Source organism: Vipera ursinii, assembly GCF_947247035.1.
Source record: "Vipera ursinii genome assembly, chromosome: 5".
Taxonomy (NCBI): domain Eukaryota; kingdom Metazoa; phylum Chordata; class Lepidosauria; order Squamata; family Viperidae; genus Vipera; species Vipera ursinii.
In genome coordinates this window covers 73,724,627-73,737,583 of record NC_139518.1, presented here as the reverse complement: position 1 = coordinate 73,737,583, position 12,957 = coordinate 73,724,627, and the positions used below count along the sequence as shown (strand labels likewise).

General features: G+C 38.9%; 1 protein-coding gene across 1 annotated transcript in view; it reads right to left on the bottom strand.

Annotated features, from left to right (window-relative positions):
• ASAH2 (N-acylsphingosine amidohydrolase 2) overlaps window positions 1-12,957 on the bottom strand; it is a 47,620-nt gene that overhangs the window by 10,488 nt on the left and 24,175 nt on the right. The window contains exons 8-12 of the mRNA XM_083364133.1: window positions 10,211-10,336; window positions 6,094-6,180; window positions 3,883-3,987; window positions 3,566-3,647; window positions 838-953 (exon numbers count right to left, since the gene is read on the bottom strand). Of these exons, the coding sequence (XP_083220259.1) occupies window positions 838-953; window positions 3,566-3,647; window positions 3,883-3,987; window positions 6,094-6,180; window positions 10,211-10,336 (516 nt within the window). The remainder of the gene's footprint in view (window positions 1-837; window positions 954-3,565; window positions 3,648-3,882; window positions 3,988-6,093; window positions 6,181-10,210; window positions 10,337-12,957) is intronic.

Sequence of the window (12,957 nt, the reverse complement as noted above, 5' to 3'; positions counted from 1 at the left end):
GGTATATAGCTAGATATCATCATCAATGTATTGCTGATAACCCATCTGGAACCAACTGATGATTTTTCTTCTTCCTAACACATAGACCAGTAGAGACAGTATTTCTAAATGAGTTGCTAAATTTGTGTGAGTTGTCTCACATCAGGCTCTCAAAAATTCTGATTAAACTTCAGCAACTTTGGCAACTCCAAGTACTTTTTGATACAGTACTGTACTTTTTTCCATATATCTGTTTTATCTACCATGGATTTGTGTTCCATTCCTTTTCTCCCCATCCCTTCCCCCAACATTCTTGCTTTAAAATCAAATAAACAAATTTAAAAATAACCTAAGGATAAGATGTTCAACAAGTTTCCACCAAGACTTGAAGATGAGCCTGAAGGACAAAAAGGGGATCGGCATCAGATTTCCAATCTCCTGCAATGGTTTGCTACATGCAACCCGTAATATTTCTCTCTGCCCATCACTACACCAGTCTTTTCCTACTATCCAGCCTTCAGATCATGCTCCCTCCCATCCCATCCATCTAGCTTACAGCTATTCCTGTTTAAGGAGCCATGGGACATGCCTTAGGTACTCTGACTCCATTCCTATTCCAAGTCCCCTGATGCCCACAATCCTCCCCTCAAAAAAGGCAAATGTTATTGCCTTTGTGACATGAAGTGTATCATCAAAGTGAAACCTATTAAACAGTAGGAAATATTGTCAAACTTTTATGATCTTTCCCAGAACATTACATCTGAGCAAGGGCTGCACTTCTTGCTGCTGCTGGGCAATGAATATAATCTGTGGTGCAATAATTAGTTTAGCCAATGAGTAAGATCTAATGGTTCATACCTCTCCTGTGGGAAGTAGAATAGGCTTAGGTTTGTGGCATGCTATCGATTCATTGGATGGTTGAACAAGGAAAGCATCACGGATACCATCCCAGAACGGGTGGCCTTCAGTGGTGCCTGTTCAAAAAAAAATGCAATAGTAGAAAGTTTTCTACCATTTTAAAATACATTATTGAATTAATATATAATATTTAAGAACATATGCCCTTTTTTAAAGAAGAATCAATTTGGTGAAGTAGTGAAAAACAGGAAGCTGGGAGGCTGGGACTGTGCCATAAGATAAATTTGGACCAGTCCCTTTCTCTCATCCCTAGGAAAAAGATGATGGGAAACCACTTCTGAAAAGGTTGGCAAAAAAACCCCACAGGAACTTGTCGTTGTAGTTGCCATGAATCAAGACTTACATAAAAGCATATGTTTTACGTACTTTTATTTTGGGTTTTTTGGGGGAAAGAGTATAATTTATACAAGGGCAATTAGGAAATAAACCTCTGTTTGGTTATCAATGACAGACACTTGCAAATACAGAACTTTTATTATACACATTATAACACTAAAACATTACATTACTTTTTGACATAATTACCATTCAAATTGACACACTTGTTATAATATCTTATAAGGTTTGAAATTCCTTAGTAGTAGTTGCTCGGCGCCAAATCTGGGCTATAGGGGGAATGTTCAAAAACATCCCAATGGAACTGCTACAAAAGTTCTTGGGTCTGTCTAATGGTGTGTGGGCAAGCATTATCATGAACCAACACCAAACCACAAGAAGTGGTGCCATAGAAAATCCTGCCAAATGTGAAGATGCCAAAGGAGTACTGCTAGTGAAGTTCATGGAGCCTGGTACGACCATCAATTCAGATGTCTACTGTGAAACATTACGAAAACTCAGACGAGCCATCCATAACAAATGTCGGGGAATGCTGATTTCCAGTGTGGTGTTGGTTCATGATAATGCTCACTCGCACACCGCTAGGCACACCCAAGAACTTTTGAAATAGTTCTGTTGGAATGTTTTTGATCACACACACACCCATAGCCCAAATGTGGTGCCAAGTGACTATTACTAAGGAATTTCAAAACTTGTAAGATGTTATGACAAACGCCTCAATTTGAATGGCAATTATGCCTAAAAATAATATAATGTTGTAGTTTAGTAATGTGTATAATAAAAGTTCTGTATCTGCAAGTGTCTGTCATTGATAATCAAACAGAGATTTATTTCCGAATTGCCCTCATATAATCTATAATTGTCAAGAGGCATTTAACTGATTTCTAGTTTCAGTATCTTTGCCTTTTAGCAAACAAATGAGAAACTCATCTAAAAATGTTTACAAGTATAAATCATTTGTTTTGATTGATGGTGAATACTGATTGTAAAGTTAAGGATGTCTAATATTTACAGCAATCTTTTTTTTTCTTTTTAGAAGTTGAAGATTTGAGAAAGATTGTGGGAGCTCAGGAAATGAATAAAAGAGGGAGTAGACTTCCAATCAACAAATAATGGGTAAGACAGTTTATCTCATAAATGGCAACCTAGCCCAGCTGGCAAGAAATTTGGGAAAAGATTTCTTAATGACCTCCTTATGAATGAAGATTGGAAATTCCTCTTACAAATTCCAAGAATCTTTATGGATACCCAGATTAGCAGTATGTATGTATGTATATATATGCATTATTATAATTTGTATAGTTTTGCTATCTTTGCTATCCCATTGATCTTCCCTAGATGAATGGGGCTTGGCCTGCTGATTAATTAATGAAATACTCAAGTAACTAATTAAATAAACTTCAGTGCAGAAATACAACATAAGCAATAATAGCATTCAGATAACTGGAACATGATTTGTTTTCAGTAACTTTGCTGATATGCCAAACCATGGACTACTGTGCCATTTTATAAGAATGTTCTATTTTAATATTATGTATTAATTTACATCTTTAAGCCATGTGTATTTCATTTCATGTTGTTTTGTTTCTACCTTGTGTCCTTTGCACAATGGTGATAGAAAGCTTCAAAACTACCTTATTGAACAATGTTTTATTACCTGGTGAAACTAGGGTAGGAAAGCAGCAGGTCTTATTCTACCTAAAAGTAAATTGAAAAATGCTACTGATAAGCTAGTGGGAACCCCTTCTGAGCTTCATCTTTGCCCATACTATCCAACTGCTTGCTATGCCCTCTCTTATCTGACTCTTCCCTAAACAGCATCTCTTCACCCTGTGCCCCAAGGTCTTTCCCTCATACCATATATAGAAATCTGAATAACAAAAAGATTAACAAGTTCCCAAATTTGTCAGAATCTGTTGCTCTGTATTGCAAGGTCAAGGCAGAATGTACACCTTTAAATTTTTTTTATTAGATTTACCTTTATTTTTTGTCAACTCAAGACACTGTACATGGCTAATGCTCTTATTTTCCCCACAATAACAATCTTGTCAGATGCACTGAGCTTAAAGAGTGTAACTGGTCCAAAGTCAACTTTGGTTTTGGGAGGCCTACAACTCACAGTCTCCTCATTTCTAGCCCAGCACTTTAGCCACTTCCCCAAGCTGGCTCTCCAAATTTGCCTTCCAGACTAAAATGCTCTACAGAATGTGGTGCCTGAGAATTTGAAAAGCTGCAGTCCCAAAACATATGCAGACTAGTAGATTGTGGAATGCTGTGTAACAGAAAGAGTAATAGTAATAAATAAAATCTGTTAATATTTCTTTCTACTTGCCTTGAGTAAAATTGAACATCCCTGGTCCATCCATGGTACCTGCAGCAAAGCTGTATCCCAAGGCTGGTTTACATGTTTTACCCTTTGGAAAAATAATGTAAAATGTTAAGGTCTGCATTGTAAATAGTTTTGTATTGTTACCATCTACCTAGAACAGGGTTTTTCAAACTTGGCCCTTTTATAACTTGTGGACTTCAACTCCCAGAATTTCTCAGCCAGCATGCCTGGCTGAGAATTTGGGAGTTGAAGTCCACAAGTCATAAAAGGGCCAAGTTTGAAGACCCCTGGCCTAGAACATCACCATGGAGGTACACTACCGTGTGTGTAGAGTTGAGCTGAACAGTGATGTTACTCATGTCCACCCATCGATGAACCGAACTGATGGGACCATCAATCTCTTTTGAGGCCTTCATATATATTTCCTGAAATACAAATGGGAATCAATCATCACTTGAATATGATGATTTTATTACTGTATGTGAGCACATATATATTGTTCAAGTGTGGATCTGTATGTGTGAATATGTGGTAGGGAAGTTCTGGACTTCTGAACCGCAACTCCCAGGGACCCTCACCATTAGACATGTGAGTGGAAGCTACTATGATTTGCAGTTCAACAACAGGCAACATTTCTTCAACAAGTCTAGTAGGCTGGAGAAACATGAAATCCTGAGGTAGAAATAGCCGCTGTGAAAATCTTACCCTGACAGAAGGGTAAAACAATTCATCACAGGAGAAATATTTTGTTTTCCCCAATATAGCTCATACACCCAACATATCTTATTAGTTAGGAAGTGACAAATCTAATCAAATAAGATAAGGTTAGAAAAAAAGCTATGATATATGTCAACCTCTTCCTATCCCTAATGGGCATTTTAATTGGAGGTGATGGGAGTTGTAGTTGTAATAATGAAAGAATAGTTTGTATCCTGCCTGAATCTTACAATAAATTTGAACAAAATTTAGGTCCAAGGCCTCATAGGAAAGGGAGGCAAAGTTAATACAGATAAGTTTTCTTAGTGTCTATCAGGTGCCATGCAGCAATGAATGGTTACATTGAACATGATCTTATCTATCTTATTTATCTATCCAGTGCTTTTTTTGTCATAGAATGCACCAGAACAGAGTTCCGGTGCCTTATTTGGACAGATTTCCCAAGTTTTAAAAGTAACTTTTGAAAATTTTATGTTTGTTCCATGTGGACTTGAATCACCCTGTCGAGCATAGCAGGTTGGCAGCAAAATCATTAAAATGGTGCCTGTTGTGATTCAGGGTCAGCCTGTGGGTTCGGCAGTTGGGTTGGACGACTCAGAGGAGGAGGGGGGGTGTTGAAGACCTTGCTGAGGGGGTTGAAGATCTTGCTGATGAGAGCCCTCAGCCAGGCCCCTCCCACTTGGTCACCACAGAGACCCAGCTGTGTGAGCCTGACAGCGTGGATGAAGATGACCCACAGCTGGCCCTGTTCAAGGACGCCCGACGCAGGAGGCAGTCAATTAGGAGTAAACAGAGAAGGCAATGGAGCTCCTCGGAAGGAGGCAGAGAGAAGCCACGCCCTGAACTCTATATAAGGGGAATGTGTGGGAGGGCTGGTTTGCTGAAGGCAACCGCTTGGATAGTTCCTGTTTCTTAAAGCTCCTGTTTCTTGGTTTGTCTTGTTCCATTTGTTTTTGTAGCAATAAATTTGGCAGGCGTAATTCCAGCCTCTTGCCTTCTTGTAAAAGGGGTTGTCCCTGCCTTTTCTGCAGGGCCGGTAGCAGGCTGGTACAGAACAGTGCCTGCGGGCTGCTTGTGTGTCGAGTCCAATGCATGCATACTTCGTCTGCGCTGGTTGTGATGGCGCTGCTCGGCTTGTGGCACTGCTCGGCTTGTGATTGGTCGTGTGGTTGCGCGCTGAGTGCTTACTGTGGGTGGCAACCATTATATTTTGTTATACAACTGATGTGTGTGGGTGTGTGTACAGTGACTGATTACATGCGAAAAGTAAATAATTTCTTTATTTTAAAAAATCATTGGTGAATTGAAAATCTTTTTTTAATTTTTAGTGTAAAAGTGTAACCCCAAATTTAAAAATGAAAAAAAAATACTAATTGCTTCTCAACCACTGGTCTGCTAAGAACTGAATATATGATTTTTTAAATAAAAGATTAACAAGATGTGAGTTCTGGCACCTTTTTTCTTACAAAAAAGCACTCTGTCTGTCTATCTATCTATCTATCTATCTATCTATCTATCTATCTATCTATCTATCTATCATCTTTGTGTATTTGTATAAGTAAAGTTTTTTAACGGAAAAATATTTCATTTAAAAGGAAAGTTGGCATGTTATAAGAAAAGTGACAGTCTCTAGCATCTGTATTTTCCTTGAATGTTAAGATTCTAGCATCTATATTTTCCTAGAATGCTTTCTAGGAAAATATAGATTTTTTTCTAGGAATATTATATTTTCCTAGAATGCTTTCCTAGAAAATATAAATGCTGGATGCATCTAGCATCTATGTTTTCCTAGAATGTTAAGATTTTAGACTCACCTTTGCATTTGAGTAGATATGCCTCCCAATTATTTGTGTGCTCTGAAACATGTCTTTCCCAGGACCTGTAGCAATGCACATCTTAGCCTAAGTTGGATTTCAGAACAACAAATTAGAAGGGAAAAGATATGTGGTTGACCAGCCTTTACCTCTGCATCCATTTACTTCCCTTCCATCTTTATTCCCTCAATTCTGAGTTCCAATTATAAACCCCTTTCAAGTTCCCTTTAACTTGCCACTAATTGAACAGCAGATCAGAATCAGTTTGGTGTAACGGTTAAGACACCAGGTTAGAAACCAGGCATTCATGAGTTCTGGTTCTAATTTAGGCATAAAGCCATTTGGCATAAAGCCATAAAGTCTTGGTCCAGTCATTTTCTCTCAGCCCTAGTAAGGAGGCAATGGCAAACCTCTTCTAGAAAAACTTGCCAAGAAAAATGTGGGACTTGTCCAGGTAGTGTCTGAGAATCAGACATGATTGAACAGAAGCAAAATAAAATCAGTAGCATATTTTACATAGGTCTAATAATCCAGCTTGTTTGTTTTTAGATTAAGCATTCCTTACTGAGCACTACATCATGATATGTACCAAAGTATTACATGCAGTAACAATTGATCAACTCCTGTATTCAATGGATTCTTGGGAAATATGGTAGTATGGTTATGCAGCAAATAAATAAATAAAGTAGTGCAATCCAATCCAGTCTTTCATCTGATAGAAATGATAATTAGTGGAATTAATGGAATTTTCTTGAAGGAAAATTTCTATTAACTCTGGACTGATTTTTTTTTAAAAATAATAATAATAATAATAATAAAATTTAAATGGGCAGCTTTTTGAAATGGTGGATTTTATTTCCCTGAAGGGGATGAAGAAAAGGCCTTTTTTCATGAATGCTCCGCTGGGTCCTGTAGGGTAATTTCTCTAGTGAACATGGGAAGAAATGAGTTGAACACCAAGATCCCTATCAGTTATATAATTCTGTTGTTAAAACTAGGATAGGTATCAAACAGAAAAGGGGACCTATAATTTTCCTGCAATGATTTAATTCTCAAATAGCCTCTTCAAAACAATGGGCCACTCCTGAGAATGAGAAAGACCAAGCAAGGTTGACTAGCTCATCATCACAATCATTTTATTTCATGAAGAGAAGGACCAGGGGTGACATGATAGCAGTGTTCCAATATCTCAGAGGTTGCCACAAAGAAGAGGGAGTCAAGCTATTCTCCAGAGCACCTGAAGCCAGGACAAGAAGCAATGGATGGAAACTAATCAAAGGCGGATCCTTTAAAGGCAGATCCTTTAAAGAACTGAACATTTAATGAATAATTTTTTAAAAAATGGGCATTAGCAGGTTTCAAGATTGATAAACCTGCAATTAGTGCAGGTTCGCATCCCACCAGGCTCAAGGTTGACTCAGCCTTCCATCCTTCCGAGGTAGGTAAAATGAGGACCCAAATTGTTGGGGGCAATAAGCTGACTTTGTAATAATGCCGCTTGGGGTGTGTGTAAAAGCCCTAATAAGCAGGCATATACATAGAATGAAGGCTACTGCTAAGCTTGTAAGCCGCCCTGAGTCTTCGGAGAAGGGCGAGATATAAATGGAATTAAAAATTAAAATAAATAGAAGACAAAGATGTTAACAAAAAATGAGGTTACAAGATCAAACTGATTGATGAATAAGACAGGATTTAAGTCTGGGAAGAGGGTAGAATACTTGGGTATAACTACCGTATGACATACATGTATAGTATGTTGCAGGATCCAATCTGAGTCGGTCATCAGGACCAGAGATTTAATCTTCCAAGCTTTCAGACTTGTGATGGAGTCCATCCTCATGAAATTACTGTCTACCAGAATTGGTTCTGGAATCCAGTAGATAGAAGTTCCCTGAGGATGGGCTCCTGCACAAGTCCAAAAGCTCAGAAGACTGAACATCTGGTCCTGTTGACTGACCCAGAATGGATCCTGCAACATTATCCTGGATCAGGTATATGTGTTGCTTTGAAACAACTATGTGAAGACATAAAGTGAAGCTGGGAGGAATATGTTAGGATGGGGCAATAGAATTTCTGTCATCGAGTTTTGCCTGGAATATTGTTTTTGTTTGGATGGTGCTTGTTTTGGCAACTGATGTACCATTTAAGCAGTAGCCAAAAATATAATTAGTTTTTCATGGTGAGGAGGAAAAGCCACAAATTAAATATAGGATACTGCAGAATGCAGGGGAGGGAGGAAGACTGCTCTACTGGATTTGAAATTGTATTTTGCTGCTTGCTTGGTTTGGATGAAGATGTGGGTTTTGTTAAGAAACAGAATGCTATTGCAGTTGGAAGGACATGATTTGAGATTTGGCTGGGATATCATATCTACAGTATTAACTAAGGTTAATGTAAATTTCAAAACCATTATGAGTGTGGAATAAACATAAATCTAGGTAGGGCCTAAAAATATCTTTATGGCTTTCAGCACAACAAACATTCTATAGAGAAACAAATGATAAGTAAATATAAATGCTTATCTTATTGTGAGGTACTAGAATTGTCTCAAAGGGATTGTAAAATAAAATCAAGAGAAGATTTGACAATAGATGGATATACTTGTGAATGGTTTTCTTATGCACAATTGTCACATAGATTTGGCATGGATAAAAGATGTTATGGTTTTAAACAATGTAAGCTTGAAACTGAACTATGTACTAAAAATAGTTGTTGCTGGAGTGTATAAATTTTGGTTGGAGGAATGCGTGATGAAATGGCTGGGAATTTTGATTAAGGTATATAAGTGGATCAATGGTAAAATATGTGGTTGAAGGGACTGAAATTTGCATTGTATTCTCATCTTGAAGAGTTTTTGTGGAATGATGTGTCATTGGTGTTTGTCACCAGAAAGGTTGTCTATAGAATGTATGAAGATACTCTGAATCTTTGCTAGAGATATGAATGGCATGAGAGGACATTTTGTCAAGTTGGGTGAACATGTGGAGAAGCCAGAAGATTATGGATACACCTACATTAACTCAGAAGATTTTAAAGATTAAAGTAGAATTGATAAATTGACAACTAGAAAAACATTTTGGAATTTTATATGACAACTGGAATGAAATTATGTGCTTAAGATTGGAAAGGTCTGACATTGCCCATAATGGAGGAATGGTCGGTGAAGATATAAAACTTGCAGAAGTGAAGAAATTGCCTTGTTTGATTGTAGAAAGACAATATTTATATTTATGGCTAACTGGAATCCCTTATAGACTTCTTGCACCAACTAGAAAAAAGTGCACCTCTGATTTGTGGTTTTGATGATTAGAAAAAAAATAGAAAAAAGTGAGAGTAAGAGATAATTTTATAGTCATACTTCTATTTTCTACAAAGGAAATCGGAAGTTTCTTCTTTTTTCTGCACTTCTGTTTTTTTTCTTTCTCTCACAAGGTGAGGCCAAGCCAAGTGAGGCCAGCCAGACTGGGGGTGGCCTGGCTGCGGTACTGCCACCATGGGGTGAGATAAGGCAGGTGATAAGGCAGGGATGGCCTGGCCGTCACTGCCAGCTAATGAGCTACAGTTGCTGCCGGGCCATCACCAGTCCTGCCCGCTCGCCGCTTCCTGTTCGTGCACCTGGGAGTGCCCAGCCTGGCTGGGGTGGCCCAGGACCAAGGCAGCAGGAGCCAGCCCCTTGCCATCTCCAGGACGGTCCCATGGGCCAGATCTAAACCCATCACAGGCTGGATCTGGCCCGTGGGCCTTGATTTTGACATATCTGATCTTGAGCATTTCAAAGAGTAATTTATTAGATAAATTATCCTGAAACCAAAACAATCAGTTGCTCTCTTCGAAATACAGTCTTGATAGTCTTGTTTTTTTTCATCCTAAGTATCTCTGGCATCTGGTCAGTGGTGGGATTCAAATATGTGAACAACCAGTTCTCTATGTGGATGCCACTTCCAGAAGTCCATTCTGGGCCTGGGCAACAAAAAATTAGCTACCAGTTCTGCCGAAGTGGTGCAAACCGGCTGAATCCTACCACTGCCTCTGGTATATAAGATGCCAGAAATGTATAAAACTCTGCATAGTTTCAACCACAAAACCCACAAACTTTTGATCCAGATCTAATACTTACCCCACCTATAAGGCAGTAATTCCCCATGTTTTCACATGGCTCTCCAGTGTTGATGCAGTGTGGACCTTTTGTATTTGGGGACACATCACCCAAATTAGAAGACGTAAAAGCTGCTACAAAGGGACCCTGAAAGAGGAAGAAAGTCATATCAGTGGTTCCCATTGATCCCACAACATTTGTAGCTCAGAATAATCGGCATTTGACGATTGGAAGGTGTGGCATCATGAAAGAAGCCCTACTCTTTATAAGTGCATACAGGGTTGATGTATGTAGAAAAGGTGGTGGGATTGGCTTGCAACGCCACACCTAACTTCATGCAAATGTTTTTTACAAACACATGCTAACCTGCAGATGTTACCGCAAAAAATCATCCTCAAGTCTGATGTAAGAAATTTAAATCTGTGTATTCTTCTTGGTAGCATATATGATTTATAATACAGGTAGTTCTCAACTTACAACCATTTGTTTAGTGACTGTTCAAAGGTACAACAGCACCAAAAAAATGACTTATATCCATTCTTCACACTTACAACTGTTACAGCGTCCCCATGTTCACACAATCAAAATTGGGACGCTTGGCAACTGCTTCATATTTATAGCAGTTGTCCCGGGGTCATGTGATCAGCTTTTGCGGCCTTCTGTACAAGCAAAGTCAATGGGCAAGCCAGATTCGCTTAACAATCATCTTGCTAACTTAACAACTGCAGTGATTCATTGAACAATTGAAAGTAAGAGAGGTTGTAAAATGGGGAAAAACTCACTTAACAACTGTCTCAGCAACAGGAATTTTGGACTCAACTGTGGTCATAATTCAAGGACTACCTGTAGTCCATTCCGTAGACCAGGGGTAGGCAACCTTGGCTCTTTTATGACTCGTGGACTTCATATTCAATTCTGGGAGTTGAAGTCCATGAGTCATAAAAGAGCTGAGGTTGCCTACCCCTGCCCTAGACTGAAACAGCATAACAATATTTAAGCAAGTTTCACCAGGGCTTTTTTTTCTCATAGAACACTCAGAATGGCGTTCCGTCACCTTTTTTTTTTGCACACACACAAAAAACAAAAGCTGAAGGAAACTGTTCCAGAGAGCCAAATTCTCCTCAGCAGCACACCAAGGAGGAAGCCAGATTGCAGAGCACCAGAATGCATCACAGCGACGGGCCTTCAGATGGCTCAAATCGAAGGAAACGCATTCTGTACAGGCTAATTGAAAAGTGGGAGGGTAAGAAGGGCCGAGAGTAAACAGGTTGCCTAGCAACCTGCTCAAACAGTCTCCGTAACTTTCAGCTCCCAGTGTGGGACGCCTTGCCTTTTTTAAGCTGGGAAGTTGAAAAAAATACTAAAAAGAAGGCAATAGAGTGCTATCAAGGAAAATGTATGGATATAGCCAGCAGACGTTTAGGGAACCTTTATTTTTCATACACTGTTTGAATTTTGTTTTAATGCCATGGTGATACACAATCAAATGTAGTCAGTCTTTTTTTTTTAATCCCAAAGCATCTGTTCGTTAAATACAGTATAACTAAGTTTTGGATGATGGAATTATTTTTTATCTAAGGATAACTAATGATAACAGCTCTTAAATCTGTTATTTTGTTTTATTTTTGCACAAAAAATGTATAATTTGCATTTGCATTCATTTACAAATAGAATATGTTGTTAAAATGTATTGGTATTGAAATAATTAGTGCACACATATACCTAAAACCAGTTTATTGCATTTGGCAATTGTACTAAAAAAATCTCGTTGTCAACCAATATAATTCATTTAATTTGAAATCAAGTGAAAAATTGATTTAAATTATTTTATTAAAACAAATTAATGGCAATTCTTTTATAAGAAGTTGCCTCAAACAAAATGAAATTTAAATACATTGTGCATTGTGAATGCTTTCTATTGCATTCCTTAAATACCATAATTATTCTTATCCCAAGAGACCTTGAGTATTTTTATGGTGATCAATGTACCAGGAAGATAAGGAAGAATGCTTTGGAAGCATAAGAACATAATTGCATTTCTAAATGTCCTACAGTCATGCAAGGGAATATTTATTATTATTTATTATTATTTATTAAATTTTTATACCAACTGGGGGTGGAGCCAACTGTCAGGGGCGGAGCCAACTGTCAGGGGCGGAGCCAACTGTCAGAGCGGGCGGCTGTGTGAACGGAGCTCTCTCCTCGCACAACCTCTCACCCAGTGTTCGCGGGGGCTTTTCGGAGCTTCAGGAGGTCCTGTAGGGACATCCGAAGTTGCAGGCAGCCCGGAGAACCTTCATGAGCGGCAGTTCGTGTTGAAGATCCGGAGAAAGTCTGATGCGAGCGAACCGGGGAGAAGGAGGCCAGTAATGGCCGACATGAAGATCTGACAGAGGGACGGAGCTAGCACGTAAGCAGCGGGACAACGGTAGAGCGGAGCTGACGGAGAGTGTATCCGAATATTAAATAGGAAGCGCTTGTGAAAGAGGTACTGGTTCGAAGTGGGAGCCTCACGGAGAGGGAATAAGCGGCGATAGAAGTCTTGAGGGAGGCGTTTGGCAAAAACAGCAAGGGAAAGAAAGCCGAAGACTATATGACTGTATTCTAGCTGGAAAAAAGCTACAACAAGTCAAAGTCTGAGCTTTGGAGCCTTAGAGACTGAACTCTGGATTGTCGGGCGTGGAAAGCGATCAGCTTGGTCTAGTCTGGTCTATCCTGGTAAATTTTGAATTTGTGAACTTTTGAAACTTTTGAAATTCTACTCTACT